This window comes from Amphibalanus amphitrite, unplaced genomic scaffold (assembly GCF_019059575.1).
Source record: "Amphibalanus amphitrite isolate SeventyFive unplaced genomic scaffold, NRLGWU_Aamphi_draft 000352F_arrow, whole genome shotgun sequence".
NCBI lineage: Eukaryota > Metazoa > Arthropoda > Thecostraca > Balanomorpha > Balanidae > Amphibalanus > Amphibalanus amphitrite.
Genome location: NW_024881846.1, coordinates 42537 through 59320, shown reverse-complemented (window position 1 = coordinate 59320; position 16784 = coordinate 42537). Strand labels below are relative to the sequence as shown.

The 16784-nt window shown below is 48.8% G+C and overlaps 1 protein-coding gene and 1 long non-coding RNA gene across 2 annotated transcripts; one reads left to right on the top strand and one right to left on the bottom strand.

Moving 5' to 3' along the window:
- The first annotated feature begins 1460 nt into the window (after positions 1-1460).
- LOC122389285 (facilitated trehalose transporter Tret1-like) lies at positions 1461-9201 on the top strand. Its single transcript, XM_043381178.1, has 4 exons — positions 1461-1818; positions 2206-2306; positions 7165-8220; positions 8617-9201. The coding sequence occupies exons 2-4, from the start codon at positions 2207-2209 to the stop codon at positions 8871-8873; spliced, it is 1413 nt and encodes a 470-aa protein (XP_043237113.1). The 5' UTR covers positions 1461-1818; position 2206; the 3' UTR covers positions 8874-9201.
- On the bottom strand, positions 8957-16199 carry LOC122389286. Its single transcript, XR_006257945.1, has 4 exons — positions 16145-16199; positions 13931-14069; positions 9918-10032; positions 8957-9323 (listed from the first exon to the last, which is right to left on the bottom strand). It is a non-coding gene; the product is annotated as an uncharacterized LOC122389286 (long non-coding RNA).
- Between the last annotated feature and the right edge of the window lie 585 nt (positions 16200-16784).

The window sequence follows — 16784 nt, the reverse complement described above, 5'->3', positions numbered from 1 at the left end:
GATCCCCCCCCCCCCCCAGCCGTTCGCCCTCTGATCGAGGTAGAGCTTCGCGGAAAAAAACTACGAGCTTGTTGCCCGTGACGAGAGGAAGCCGTCAGCCGATGAACCCAATTTATCCCAATATTTTCGGAACCTGGAGCCTCCTTTGCCGACCTCTTGGTGCAAGAAAAATAAACGGTTGATTTGAAATCTTGGTGATCTGACTTCTATAATAAAAATTCCCTTTGCCAGAAAATATGATCGAACTCGATTTAACGAAGTTTCACATGCGTTTTTCTCGGTTACTATTCACCCTATGCAAAACAAACTAATGAACTTATATATGGCTTTAGCTAGCACCTTATCCAATCTTTTCGGTTTAAATGATGTCTAAATGCGAAAACGAAACCATTTTGCGAAATCGGCTTCACTTGTTACGGAGCGAGCGAAGCGAGCGTAGTCTTTCCTTAGATTAACAGAAATTTCTGAGTATGAGCGGCCGGCCGGCCGGCCGGCCGTGGTCACGCTTTTGCGAGGCTTATATCTCAGCAACCACTTGACCGATTTACACGCGGTAATTTTTGTAGGGTAGCTTCATTCCTTCTACCAAGTATTGGACTATTCCCGATGCATGTGGGTGACCCCTTACGCACGTGCCACGTGCAAAACGAAGAGGTGTCAGTTTTGTAATTGTTGCAATATTTCGGTAACTACTTGGCCGATTGCGCTGAAAGTTGGTATGTAGGTAGGCACTAGGCACCCGCTAGGCAATGCATATCCATGTGCCAGAGTTGGGGTGCCGCTGCACGTGCGCACGTGCAGGGGTCGTTTCCAGATCTCGAGAACGGCTGGACCGATTGCGCTCGAATTTGGTACACGGTTAGGGACCAGTTAGTAGGGTGCCGTGCAAAAGTCAGTTGGGACCCATTTTGCACGTGCGCACGTGCAGGGTGCCGCTTCCAGATCTCGAGAACGGCTGGGCCGATTGTGCTCAAATTTGGCACATCGCTAGAGACCGGTTAGTAGGGTGCCGTGCACAAGTCAGCTGGAGGTACCCCCTCGAAATTTCGCACGTGCAAGGCTCACCCTCTCGCTCGCTCCGTTAGTCGCCCCAAAAGGCGTTATACTGGTACCATGGAAGCGTAGTATATATGTACGGAACTTAAATGTGTTTCGATAACGAACCGAAAGGCATTATCAATAAAACATGCAGCTTCATGGAAAGGAAAGGATAGTGTCAGCTGCTACCCAGTGTTATCGTCATACCTACTATCCATTGAGCTTTCCAAAATCTTTCAAGATCTAGGACCAAGGTCAGGCTAGTGACGTTATCGTGTACCTATATGACCTCACACACAATTCAAACACACTCCGATCAGCGTCGAGCGATTATGCCCGTGCAGTCCTCCTCAGGCCCGCCACTGGAGTCGCCTCTGAACCGATCGGCGAGTGCAGCGCTCGGTACCCCTATGGCCCCTCCTGTAAGGACGACATTCGAGCGGCGCCTGGCCGGAGCACAGGGCACTGCTGGTCACAGACCGGCAGTGCAGGCTCACTGGAGGCTAGAGCCAGCTCAGCGGGCCTGGACATTGCGCCTGACCTGGACACTGGACTGGACCTGGACACTCCCGCTGGAGGCTGGACTAGCGTGGACGCTGGAAGCTGGGCTAGCGTGCACACAGGAGGCTGTGCACTGTGCAGTCCAGGCACTGCAGGAGGCCGAGCACTTGAGCAGTCCAAGGCACTGCGGGTTATAGACCAATCCATACACTAGAGGAGGAGGCCGGACTACACCTCCGACACTGGACGCCGAAGTGACTGCAGGCTGAAATCGGAAAGGTGAGCCTTCCTAGCGGACACGGCACAAAAAAAAAACTAACTTTTTTAAAAGTTACGACTTACGGCAATGTTTCCTATATATGTGCATCTTAGTAGTAGACCCTCAACTCCGCACTTCCTAAAAGCGCAGAGTACCTACTTATGGCTTGGTTCGCCCCTTGAGATAAGTTTTGTTTCACTAAAAAGATTGCATTGTTCTAACGCGGTGGTTTCATTGCATGAGAGCCTTGATAGGGCTGACCACTTTTTAATTTAACATGTGTCAACGCAGCCTTATTTTTATTCACGCAAACTCATACTCATACCTGAGCGCACTCAGGTATGAGTATGAGGGTATGGTATGAGGGCTGTCTAACTGCTGAAGAGCTTCCGCTGTCACTGCTGCAGGATGGGACATGAGGAAGAGATGTCCGACATCGCAGTGCAAGGGAAGGAGGTATCCGCCCCCACCAGCAGTCTCAGGAACCAGATCCTCGCCAGCCTCAGCGGTAAGCGAGGCCCGTGGACTGGTTTGTGTGGCATTTAAGCAAGTTGTATTCTCGATTAGTTTCAACACCTTCGGTGAAGGCTACATCAAAGACTCGACGAACGAGAAATTGCCTAGGCGGCTACCTTACTTCAGACCACGGAATATGTAGTCTATATAAAGTCACGGAATATATAGTGCTTCAGGCTATACGTACCTATAGCATGTGCACATTTTAGAGCATGAGTACAAACACAGAAGAGTGTGCTTAAGGCCAGTGTCCTTACACAGGTTTCCAGTCCGTCCATGGCTTCCTGCACCAGAATTAGGTAAAGCCCGACGAATGAAGGCGCGAACCATGGTTAGACGATCGCCGCTCGCCCTTCCTCTCAACTCTAGATGCGACTCAAAAATGTCTACGTCGGAACTCGGAAATGTGATGGCAGCATGACAGCAGCTGCCAATGAGTTACTGTAGCCCGACTGCTGTTGTTCACCCACGCACTCCTCGTGCATCCCTTTCCCGTGCCGTGCGTAATTCTTTCTCCGACGCACACGCAAGTGGCATGTTTAGGCACGTATGTACAAATAAACAGAAAGCTGTCTGTTACAACACGTTCTGACAGTGGCGATGCTCCCGTGCAAACTAAGATAAACAATCAAACGTATTGGCAAGGACAATCTGATATCTACCTGCTATCGGCTCACGCGTCGCAATATGATAGCACTGTCATTGCTGCCCTCGGACTGTATCGGACAGAACGATATCTTTGCGGACCATCCCCTTTTATATCCCTACCGTCATTCGTATAAATCTGCGAGTAAGTCGTTCATAAGTCCATTATCATTGTGGCTTTGATATCGATTGTTATAAAACCAACATACCTATGCACCAGCTTCAGGCTTTGGATGCTTAGGTATTTGTTACATAATCTTTTAACCCTCGCCGGCACAGGGGTTGATGCAACCCCCTAAGGTTTTTCGCGAATAACTCGCGTAAAAAGCGGCCAATCGCGACGAAACTTTCAGTACGCTCGCATTGATCAATTTTACACCTACCCTGAAAATTTCATGACCCTGACCCAAATGACCTTTGACCTGTGACCTCTTTTCCGAGACCATGTTTGGCCGGAATCGCGATTCGGCGTATGTCGGCTCGCATTAGCCGCGCGTTTGCAAGCTTTTCGTGGTTTCAAACGTTCAAACATGTGATTTGATGTTGCTCCCATATATTAGGGTGGGTGTCAAGGTCACCTGAAGGTCAGGTCAGGTCATTGACCTTTGGTGACCTCGGGTGACCTGGGTTCACTTTTTCGAGTTTTACATGTTTCTAGGCTAGTTTTTGGAGCTGAATTCGAATTAAGCAACTGATTTGAACATTTACGAAGTAGTTTTGGTGCCTTCGTATCATGTTACGAAGCTGTCAGAGTCGGTTGACACGTATTATGAATACCCGTCACAACCCCTACCGGTTGACCTGACCTGACCTGACCCGACCTGTCTGTCTTTAAATGCTTAAAGATGTCTTTAAATGCTTAAAGATGTCTTTAAATGCTTAAAGATGTCTTTAAATGCTTAAAGACATCATCTCTGATCAAACTAACACGATATTCGTGATCAGCACCCCGGAAAACCACAAAGCAGCCACACTTTACGACTTTCTAACAGGTCCCGATTTTCCCGGTTTTCGGGTTATTGACCTGACCTGGAAGGTCACCCGATGACCTAGGACCTTAAAATTGGGTATCATCGGCTTCCTCTCGTGACGGGCAACATGCGCTCGTTTTTTTTCCGCGAAGCTCTAGCTCGATCAGATCAGGGGCCAAACGCGAGGGGGGTCGTACCCCCCCCCCCCCTTGTGCCGTCGAAGGACGCAAAATGGCCTGTGCCGGCGAGGGTTAATGATACTTAATGCTTTAGGCGTGCAGGTGCTTATGTTTTATTAAAATTCAGTTGGACCTGATCCGGTGCATACCTATTTTTACTTAAATTTATCCGAAGTGTTTACCTGCGATTTTTTTCAAATATTAATAGTTAACCCGCGCCCCGTTGGGCTCTGCCGAGCAACGCGCCCCGTTGGGGGGGGGGGGGCCATTTTGGCCCCCCCCCCTAAGATCTCGAGAACCACGCAACGTAGCGACAAGCGGCAAACGGTGTTGGATAGCCCTATCAGGGAACTACCTTGTGACCCAATTTTATTGACCTAGGTCAAACCGATGACGTCACAGGTCAGGTCAAAGGTCCAATTTTCACCGTTTACAGGCATTTCAAGAAATGCGTTGTAAAATCGAGTAAAATGCATTTCATTGAAAATCATCGATGGGGAAATGTTCTTCAAACACATATTTTGCTAGTTGAGGTCACTGATACCAGTTCAGGTCACTGAGGTCAGGTCACTGGGGGGTCACAATATGAACGTGTCGTGTGATACATGTTTTATGGTCCATTTTACATGACAAATGCGATTATGTGGGTCAGGCAGCCTTTGGGGCCAGCTTAGGTCACGTTTTGGTCAAGGTCAGGTCAAGGTCAGGTCAAGGTCAGGTCAAATAAGGTCAAATTTCAAAGTTGATATTTTTGCATAAAATGGGTATCGAATCGATGCAGCTCGTCACGGGGAGTTCAATAGTGGTTTTTGTTTTGCCGTACGAGGTCTAGAATCGCTAAAAATTGAGTTCAAAAATTTGACGTCATCATTTTTGAACAGTTTTTTCGCTATAACTTGGCCAAAAAACGAGATATCGATCTGAAATTTGGTATGTATATAGAAGAGCGCAGGGACTATCACATATATTCTGGTTGTTTCGAAATTCGGAAAAATTTTGGATTTTTTTTTAGTTTTTCTAAAAAAATCAATTTTTTGAATTTTTTTGGGTCAAAAACCCAAAATTTTGAAAATCCGAGATAGCAGTTTTGTAGCGCCGCTTTTTGTCTATTAGACCATATAAAGAACTTTGAAATTGCTTGATAACTGTAGATTTGGTGAGCGTTTCAAGATTGCATGTTTTTTGTTCATTTTTGCTCGAACATGACCTCAGTTTGACCTCAATAACTCCTGACCTAAGGAGACCTAAGACTTGAAATTTGGTGTGAAGGTGTCAAATTGATGCCCGCAAAGGTACTGAAAATTTGGCGGCGCTGCGCGCCGCCGTTTTTTTGCTATTCAGGAAAAACCACAAGGGGGGCCAAAATGCCCCCCCTCCCCAACGGGGCGAGGGTTAATTCGCATTCATTTGCTGATCTAAATTGAATGGATGGGCGAATGGGATACCGATCAACCCCCAACATTGTCATTTTGGACTGTAGAGTAAAATGCCGTTCAAGTAAAACTGCTAGGAAACACAAAGACCGGTACCCGATTGTGAGGTATTAGGTCAAACTAAGTGACCTATACGGTTTCGGCTTTTTGTGGATACTTCGCCAAAATTAGTCGTTTAGCTGCGAGTTTTGTAACCATCGCATTTCTCATGCTCAGGCGTGTCATTTAAGATTACACCCCCTCGGCGGGCGAGAGTTAAAAAGCGGCTCCTGCTACGTGTATTGACCCGAAGGGTCTTTTAGTGTCTGTGTCTTTGACCGGTTTGAAAAAATGTAGAAGTAAAGCTTGAGCCGTATGCCTAAAGCCAGTGTTGTGTTTCCATAAGCGCATCAAGTAATCATTTAAATTTCGTGACTCGTGAGTTCGTGATCATATTTGCATTTTCGGCTGAGCCCCGAGCGTACCCATTGTTTACATGGTAGGTATGTCTCTGAAGGGATTTGCATGATACATACAAACATGCCTACCAGAAGGCCGATGCATTCAGTATGTTTATCTGAAAGTGACGCCCTCGCCTTAGTGATGCCATGGTTTCAGGAAATGCTTGTCCAAAGTCCGTCCAATGTCCAGTAAGAAGTCCTAATGATAACCAGTAATGATAACCTTTTATCATAAGCAAACGAAGTCAAAAACAAATCCGAAATATATTTTCGTTGCTGGACCTTCTTCACTCCAAGTTATTGTAGAAGGGCCAGCACCGAAAATATGTTTTGGATTTGTATTTTGCTTCCTTTAGTTACGAGCAAAAGGTTATTTTTCATTTTTACTATTGAAAATTTTGATTATGACCATGGTAAAAAAATGTTTCAAACCATTCAACTAAAAACTTTTAGTGTGAGAAGTGATTTCTGGCTGGTTTTGTCCAACCGAATTCCGAAATGGACCATTGGACAAAATCGGAATTCCGACAATCTTAGTTCCGATCGGCGTCATACATATACCTCGCCCACGGATACCAATGACACACTGACTGCTGCGATTGTTGGTCAGAATGGTGGCGCACGCTATACCGCCATCGGAATGGGCGAAAGCAGAGAAACTTAGGAAGACAATGTAATCGGTGACAATCGTATTTTAGCCCCTCCTAAACAATGGACATGTAAATCGTGAATAAGAGGTGCATTTATTTCCATATTTGAGTATCATTATGTGACCTGACCCGTTTTTCGTATCCGTGACCTGGCCGTCCGTCTCCGTACTCTGACCTGACCCGTGTCCGTCTCCGTACTCTGACCCGTGTCCGTCTCCGTACTCTGACCCGTGTCCGTCTCCGCGCCCAGAACATGTGCCGCCACAGTGCCCTGACCCGTGTCCCGTCTCCGTCCTCTGGCCCCTGTGTGTCCCGTCTCAGCGCGCTAACCCTCCCGTCTCCGAGCCCTGACCCTCCCGTCTCAGCGCCCTGACCCTCCCGTCTCCGTGCCCTGACCCTCCCGTCCCCGTGCCCTGACCCTCCCGTCCCCGTGCCCTGACCCTCCCGTCTCCGTGCCCTGACCCTCCCGTCTCCGAGCCCTGACCGTCTCATCCCGTCTCCGTGCCCTAACCTCTCCGTGTCTCGGCCGCAGCGACTGTCGGCGGCGTGGGCGCGGGCCTGGCGCTGGGCTACACGAGTCCGGCCGGTCCCGAGCTGCAGCGCTCGGCCCTGCAGCTGGGCACATCCCAGGTGTCTCTGGTGGGCGCCGCGGTGCCGCTGGGCGCCCTGCTCGGCGCGCTCGTCTGCGGCTGGGCGATGGACCGGTTCGGCCGGCGCGACACGATGGCGGCGGTCAGCGTGCCGGCCATCGCCGGCTGGCTGCTGGTGGCGTTCGCCGGCACCCTCGGACAGCTGCTGGCCGGCCGACTGCTGACCGGACTCGCCGCCGGCGTAGCTACCGTGGCCGCGCCCACCTACGTCGGAGAGGTGAGCGAGCCGCGCGTCCGTGGCGCGCTCGGTGCCGGGTTCCAGCTGCTGCTCACGTTCGGCATCTTCCTGTCGTACTTGATCGGCAAGTACGCCACCTGGAGCCACCTGGCGCTGGCGTCGGCGGCGCTGCCGGTGCTGTGGCTGCTGCTGGCGCTGTGGACGCGCCGCTCGCCCGTCTGGCTGCTGGAGAAGAACCGCGAGGACGAGGCACGGCGCGCGCTCGTCTGGCTGCGCGGCCGGCGCGCCGACGTTAGTGATGAGCTGCGCAGTCTCGCCGAACAGGTCCGCGAGGCGCACAAGCGGCGGGTGACGTTCCGCGACCTGGTCAGCCGCGAGAACCGGCGCCAGTTCGCGCTGTCGCTGATGCTGATGCTGCTGCAGCAACTCAGCGGCATTAACGCCGTGCTCTTCTACACTACGGGAATCTTCGAGGACGCCGGCTCGTCGGTGGCGCCCGAGCTGGCCACCATTGTCGTGGGCCTGGTGATCGTGCTGTCCACCCTGGTCTCCGTGGTGTTGGTGGACCGGCTGGGCAGGAAGGTGCTGCTGCTCACCTCGGACGCTCTCATGGCCGTCTGTCTACTGGCGCTCGGCGTCTTCTTCCACCTGAAGGACTCCGGCAGTGCCGACAGCCTCGGCTGGCTGCCGCTCGCCTCGCTCATGCTCTACGTATTCGCCTTTTCAATTGGATTCGGACCCATACCGTGGCTGATGATGAGTAAGTTATTCATGCATACATACGAACCAAGGGTACGTTTATTGTTTGTATTCGTTTGGAGGAGTATTAAAACATAATCATATATTATTGTATAATTTACATAAACGCATCCATTGGAATATTGAATAATTAATGAATGGTTCAGTAGTGGAGGCCGTTGTCCTCTGACCCGCTCGCCGGCTGCTCTCCTCTGACCGGTGACCGATCTCTATCCTCTGACTGGCCTATGTCCTCTGGATGGTTCCTGTCCTCTGACCCGTCTAATGGGTCGTTGTCCTCTGTCCCTGACCGGCTGCTCGCCTCTGACCGGTCTCTGTTCTCTGCCCGTTCTCTGCCCTCTTTACCTGCTGACCGGCTGTCATCCCCTGACCGTCTGACCAGACCCCTCGGCCGCAGGTGAGCTGTTCGCCCCGGAGGTGAAGGCCGTCGCCAGCGGCATCGCCGTCTGCTTCAACTACTCGCTGGCCTTTCTAGTGACGCTGACGTTTGCGCCGCTAGTGACCGCCCTAACCCAGGCCGGCGCGTTCTGGCTCTTCGCTGGCGTCTGTTTGCTGGGCGTCGCCTACACCGCTATCGCCTGCTATGAAACCAAGGGTAAAACACTGCAGGAAATTCAGCAGCACTTCCGTGACAAGGAAGCGGTCGAAACCTGAAGAGAAAAGGCACCTGGTGGGACTTTTACCGAAGTCGTGATGCCAAGTGGGGACAGCCTTGGCAGAGCTGTGAGATGCAAAAGTTGTGTGAACGCTGTGATTTATTGCTTTGGGAATCACGACCATGACAGCTGGTTCTGATGCCGCCTCTCACGTACATATACTCGTAGCGATGAAAGAATTTGTGCCTTTGCACGTTGGTAAATGGTTGCTATCGTGGCAGGCTTCGTGTGCCAATATATTAATTAAACTTCCTGGCCGAGCTGATGACGCCCCTGGCGGGGGTTTCGCTAAGTTCTTACGATGCCACTGAATATATTCCTCTTCTTATATCTTGCAGACAAAGGTATGGTAGTCTTCACAGTTTTGGTCATTGAATCGGCCATCTCCATGCATTTCTACACAGTCTTCCTCGTCATTGTAATTGTCCGGCTGACTGCAAGACCAGTTCTGAAAATGGAAAACGGATAGATTATGGTAGTTCAAGGAACAAATGGCCTTCCCAATTTCAGAAGAATTAAACAACTATGAGCTATCTTAATTATAAGGAGCGATATTCATCAAGAGTTTTGCTCTTCTATAATTATATATCTATTACCGCCAGACCGCGGCCTTTTACATAACGCAGACGTACCTACTGGAGGAGGGTTTATACGAATAACGACCTCCCCGTCCCCTAGCGACTGCGCTCCTTTGGCTCTGAACACCAAATTTGCATTTTAGGTGGATCGATAAGAAATCTCGCCGCGGCGCAGTTTTAGTGACTAGGTCAATCAATATTTAGGGTATGTATGTATGGGGGGGGGATAGGTAGGTAGGTACTTCGGTATGAATAAATGTAAGGATTCACGCTGGAAGCCTCTACCAAAGATGGAAAATAGCTCTTTGCATATATAAAAAAATGAATCCCTCCTTAATTATTCATGATTTTCTTTTATGATCATATCAATGATAAAAACCCATAAAACTGCAGCAAAAAACTAATTTGAGGAAAGTGGCACATTCGGGACAAACTATGTCATGGCCCGTCAAGCACAAGCTCACCTCGAGGGTGATAGGCTCGCCGCTGGCCCAAACGTACACTCCTTCTTGCTCGATGTCGTTCAGCCCGATATGCTTGGACCCACCGAGCTTCTCGTTAACAAAGGCCACCTCATACCTGGAAGAAAATATTTGAATCGATACGAAATGATGAAAATATCTCGCTCGAAGCTCACCTTTCGCCGGTTCCATTGGTTTTCTTCGACCAGGGGTGCGACCCTCCTCACCGTTTCGCTCCTAATTTAGCTACAAATTCGCGAAAAAAGCGAGCGTATCGGCATGCGCTGTCACGAGGCACAGCAATTGGTGCTTAGTAAACTATACTCAGGTCAACAAGCGACTGAAGTCAGGTCAAAGGAACCCGCGCCTTGTAGGGGGAGGGGCCGAAACGGCCCCTCCCTGTCCTTTTCCGTCGATATCTCCTAAACGGCTGGAGATATCGCCACCAAACTTTCAGAACCCCTCTGGGCATCAATTTTACACATTGTGACCAAAAATTTTTTCCAGAGGCTATGATAGGTCGGCCACAAATGACGTCAGAATGACATCATGTTCTGTCATTTTCGACCGAAAAAAGACCTTCGCGAGAAGACCTGTCAGGCCTACAGCTTTGAAGATACAGAAAAATGATAAAAACATAAAAGGTGTAGAATTGACAGGGCTACAAAACTGCTATCTCGGATTTTTGAGATTTTTAAGTTTTGAACCCCAAAAATCAAAAAAGCATTTTTTTATATATTAGCCGAAAAAAATGAGTTTCGAAAAAACCGGAATATATGTGATAGTACCTACCGTCTTCTATCTACATACCAAATTTCATATCGATACCTCGTTTTTTTGGCCAAGTTATAGCGAAAAAACTGTTCAAAAATGATGACGTCAAATTTTCAAACTCAATTTTTGGCAATTCCAGACCTCGTAGAGCAGAACAAAGACCACCGTTAGACTCCCCGTGACGAGCTGCACCGAATCAATACTCATTTTATGCAAAAATACCAACTTTGAAATTTGACCTAATTTGACCTGACCTTGACCTGACCTTCACCAAAATGTGACCCAGGCTGGCCCCAAAGGCTGGCTAACCCACATAATCGCATTTGTCATGTAAAATGGACCATAAAACATGCATCACACCACACTTTCATATTGTGACCCCCGGTGACCTGACCTCGCTGTGACCTGACCTGGTATCAGTGACCTCAGATAGCAAAGTATGTGTTTGATGAACAATGTACCATCAATGGTTTTCAATAAATTGCCAATTTACTCGATTTCACAACACATTTCTTGAAATGCCTGTGAACGGTGAAAATCCGACCTTTGACCTGACCTGTGACGTCACCGGTTTGACCTAGGTCAATGAAATTTGGTCACAAGGTGGGGCTATCATCGAACACCGTTTGAATTTTGAAAATCGGCCGGTAAATTTCCGAGATCTTAGGGGGGGCCGAAACGGCCCCTCCCCTACGGGTGGTAGGGTCCGCCGATAGCCTATACGGAGCGCGGGTTAATTAACCCTCGCCGGCCGAGGGGGGGGGGCGGGTGCCGCCCCCCCATAGGGTTTTTTTCGCGATAGCTCCGAACACGCTGGTGATAGAGAGCGGAAACTTGGCATACCTGACCTTTGATCCAAGCCGGATCTTTTGACACCAACCGCATTTTTGGGTCAGGTCAGGTCACTGACCTATGACGTCATAAGTGAACCTCTGCACGGTCTTCAGATGTCGCAACTTCGCAACGCCCTCACTGCCAGAGGAGATGTCACAGGGAAATGAAACTTGCAGGATCTAGTATCCATTATGAGTCCCACAACTTGTATATCTCGGATTTTTCCTAAAGGTCATATGAGGTCAGGTCATTTTCGTGACCTCACCATTATACCTAAGTCAATGGGGAAAAATGAAAACTGCTATTCTGGCGCTGGGAACGATCTCCAACTATCTCAAGCACACAGAATCGTGATTTGATGCACTCCTTGCAAGGTTAGATGCGTCACTTTTGCAATGTTGACCTTGCGTGACGTCATTTATGACGTCATCAAGGTCATATTAGTTTTTCGTCAATAACTCTTGATCAAATTGAGCTAGCGAGTCGGGAAAGCTACCAATGGACTCAGGAAGGCCTGCCGAATCGAATGATATGCGACATGACCTCTTTCGACCAGTTTCGTGACCTGGGGGTGCTGACCTGACCTTGACCTGAGGTCAACACCCCAAGTTGACCTGACCCGGACAAAAAGTATATCATTCGACGCGCCTGAGCGAGGCGAACACGATGCTGCAAAAATCGGCGCTCTGCGGCCGTTTTTGCGAAGTTATTCACCAAAAACTGAACGGTACCTTGGGGCACTTGACCTGACCTCAGAGGTCACCGGTTGACCTAGGACCTTAAAATCGGGTACCAATCTCTGCGTCTCGTAACGGCGCATACGCTCGTTTTTTCCGCGACGCGCTAGCTCCACCAGGGGCGAAACGGCGAGGGGGTGGTCGTAGGGGAGAGTGGGGTAATTTGGCCGCTTTTTTTAGAAAACGATGTAACTTAAAATTGACTACACATTTCTGCACTTTCTCAACGCTGACAGGTGTCGCATTCATTTTACTTTACTTGACAGTGAACTTGAAATGATAGAGTAATTACTTATATTGAAATTGACTTGTGACGTATTACAAAGGTCTGCAAGGCGGCCAAATTGCCCCACTAGCAGGGTTATTTGGCCGGGGGTGTGGGGCAATTTGGCCAGTGTTAGTTTACGGTCGGGATTTTCTGTTATATTGCGAGTCAGCTTCAGATTCAGCAATGACGTGTGTCCTATGACGCATTTACCACATTTTGGAGGTTGACTCATGGGGTCACAGGGGTCAAAATAGCCAAATTAGCGGCTCTAGATGCGTAGACAGTTTTTTACGAATAACTTTTGAAGTAATCAAGCTAGGCCAAAACTTCGAGTACTATCGTAATTCTCTCGTCATTCCGCATCGAAACATATATGTGTTGACCTCGAGAAGTCAAGGTCAAAGGTTGACCTCAAGTCACGTTACCTCAGGTCGCTTGACCTCAAGGTCACGTGATTTCAAGGTCATCATGCATATCATTCGATGCGCCTTGGCGAGCTGAACAGAATGAGACCATTTGTGCGGCTGTACCATTTTTATGTAAGGATTTATTAGCAAAAAACGTTTGGTAACCCTTGATGACGTCACATGCTCTTACAGTTGACCAATCGGAAGTAAGGCATCAAAGTAGTCAAAGTTGGTCATGAATCATGTCATTTATGGTACAATTGACCATGAAAACTCGGCCGTCCCAGCATAGTGACCATGAGCGCACCGGCCAAGTTGCCCCGCTAGTCCCGGCCAAATTACCCCATATTGCCATTCTGAAAATTTTTGTGTTTACGTCATCACGGCTATACGGAATTAGATGAAATTGCTCTTGGAACCGCTGAACACCCCCAAAAATGGCGCTATAATGTCAGAATTCGTTTTTAGCCCAAATACTACATGTTATACAGCTTTGTAAACAGAAGTAAAAGTTACCATTTTCTAATGAAATTAACGTTTTATTAATTTTGAATAAAACTACGAGGGGCAAAGTTTTGACATTTGTCCTCCAGTTATTCTACCCATGACAAATGAATAGAGACTAGAGTTATTTCATTCACTTTTATTAGACATCGTACAGGTGGGGGCGGCCAATTTACACCACCGGCCAAATTACCCCACTCTCCCCTACTCGCCCCCCCCCCTCGGGCCGGCGCGTATGTAGAAAACCAATAGGTCCGGCGAGGGTTAAGGTATGAGTGCCGGTTTGGCAAAAAGCACTGTCAAAATGCCGGTAAATCAGATGTTCCTTATGTGGGCATCATCATGTTCAATGTTCATCACGCTCAGCCGTGTCCAGTAATATAGGTATTTTTTGTTTGGTAAAAACTAAAAACTAACATGGTTGTTACCTATTTGTTGAACCCAGGTCGAGACCGGTTCAAACTACCCGTCCAATGTTCTCGAAGCTCTTACAGATTGTTGATGGTGGCCAGGCTGGAGGTGGGATCAATTTCCTTGCAGATTTGATTGGCGTCCGTCCATGTGAGCTCAAAGTCGGAGAAGTAGTAGCAGTGGTCCCGGTATTCCTCCCAGCCCTCTGGACACGAGTTCACTATGACAAAGAAAAAAAATGCCTTGCCTATATACCGGGTGATCATTTGGGAATGAGATAAAGTAAGTGGCACGTGCAGATGTGTATTCAATAGCACACCAGACAAAAGACACGTCATTAGACTCGTCATCGTGGGACATTTTGTACTGCACACTATTATACACCTGCAAGCCACTGTTCATCTACAGCAGGTGCTCAAAGTGGCCACCCCCTTCTGAGCGGCACAGCTCAGCCCGACGGCGTGTGTGACGCGCCATCTTTCGCAGCTGCTCTTCGTCCATGTTGCGGGCGAAGTCCTCAACCAGTTCCTTCAGCTGTTCCAGCGTTTGGGGCTCGCTGCGCACGATCTGAGCCGTCACCAATGACCAGAAACAAAAGTCCAGACAAGACAGGTCGGGACTGTACGGCGGCCATCGGTGTTCACTGTTCCGGGAGATGACGCGGATGGCCAGGATGGACTCCTGAGAATTCTGGCTAACCCATGATGAGGAGTGGTTTGAGCGTGTACTCTGGAGTGACGAAAAGTGGTTTGTTCTGCATCCGTCTCCAAACAAGAAGAACACCGTGTGCTGGTCGCCAGAGAATCCGAACAAGCTCGTGCCATGCAAGAAGGCCCAGGGGTAGAAGGTGATGGCGTGGGTGGGCGTGGTGGATGGGAAGTGCCTGCCAGTTCACTGGTTCACTGGCTCCGTCAACAGCGACGCCTACCTGGAGATGCTGCAGACGGTGGTGTGGCCTGCGATGAAGGCTCGGGCGACGCGCCACCAGTACTGGTTCCAGCAGGACGGCGCGCCGCCGCACGTCACTGCTCCCGTGATGGACTTCCTCCACTCGAAGTTCGGCGGCCGCGTCATCTCCCGGAACAGTGAACACCGATGGCCGCCGTACAGTCCCGACCTGTCTTGTCTGGACTTTTGTTTCTGGTCATTGGTGACGGCTCAGATCGTGCGCAGCGAGCCCCAAACGCTGGAACAGCTGAAGGAACTGGTTGAGGACTTCGCCCGCAACATGGACGAAGAGCAGCTGCGAAAGATGGCGCGTCACACACGCCGTCGGGCTGAGCTGTGCCGCTCAGAAGGGGGTGGCCACTTTGAGCACCTGCTGTAGATGAACAGTGGCTTGCAGGTGTATAATAGTGTGCAGTACAAAATGTCCCACGATGACGAGTCTAATGACGTGTCTTTTGTCTGGTGTGCTATTGAATACACATCTGCACGTGCCACTTACTTTATCTCATTCCCAAATGATCACCCGGTATGTGTGGGTTAAGTCAAGGAAAATAGAATAGGTAGGTATGCAGAACATGCAAAATGCCAAGGCCATATATAGAATGCAAATACCACTTTTTTTGACGAACATAGAAATTTTCCGTTTACAGTTACAGGAATATTTAGAGAGAGAGAGAGAGAGAGAGAGAGAGAGAGAGAGAGAGAGAGAGAGAGAGAGAGAGAGAGAGAGAGAGAGAGAGAGAGAGAGAGAGAGAGAGAGAGAGCGAGAGCGAGAGCGAGAGCGAGAGCGAGAGCGAGAGCGAGAGCGAGAGAGAGAGAGAGCGAGAGAGAGCGAGAGAGAGCGAGAGAGAGAGCGAGAGAGAGAGCGAGAGAGAGAGCGAGAGAGAGAGCGAGAGAGAGAGAGAGAGAGAGAGAGAGAGAGAGAGAGAGAGAGAGAGAGAGAGAGAGAGAGAGAGAGAGAGAGAGAGAGAGAGAGAGAGAGAGAGAGAGAGAGAGAGAGAGAGAGAGAGAGAGAGAGAGAGAGAGAGAGAGAGAGAGAGAGACTGTGCATTAAGAAGGCATAAAAATATCAATAATTTGTGTTGGAATCATCGATTTGGAATCAAATCAAACGATCTTTGGAATCATCGTAGATACCTATACCAATATCAAATATGGTACCTACTAGGAACTATAGGAAGGTATTATAAAATATTACATAGATATTAGACATTTCTGTTTTGAAGCAATAATTGATTTTATTTAAATCGGTTAATACCTGCAAGTCCATCAAATGTAACTTACAACAAATCAAAAACAAAATTAAGACTGCATACCAAAGTACCTAAACTAAGGACGTTTTCTGACCTGATGTCACGAGAAGCATCCAAGGAACCAACAAGAGCAAAGCCATGCTCCTTAACCCATTTATGCCCAGGAATATTGACCATCATGAAAATCGACGAAATCAAAATATGTTATGCTCCTACCAGGGCCTTGTATGGAATCGAAAATAATTTTTGCCTGCAGCAAAAGTTTCTCGAGAAAAACGTAAAAAACATGCGTTGCGAAATCGCAACGAAGGGCACACCGGGCGCCATCAGCGTTGCGAAAACGCAACGACGGGCACATCAGACGGACATAAAGTACACTGAACTGCCGTATATGCTAATATGTTTTGACAAAACATCAATCAACTGTTGACAACTATTGCTTGAAAATGCGGAACCCACATCCGTCATGCTCTATAACCCGCCTAAGAGCCTCAGTGAGGAAGCATAACTTCATGATTCGCGAACGGGGAGATGGCAACACGGTCATTATCAACCATTTACGTTGTCCATTGCTGTTCATTTAAAGTTGTGGTCGAAACGTATCCAGGGTGATGCTTTCTTTTTGGAAGCTAGACAGATCCATTACCTCCACCTATCAGACCCTGCACAGTGCACACTGAATACAATTAAACGGAGGATTGGGAGTAAACCAGTGCCTCTCGTATGCGCGTATA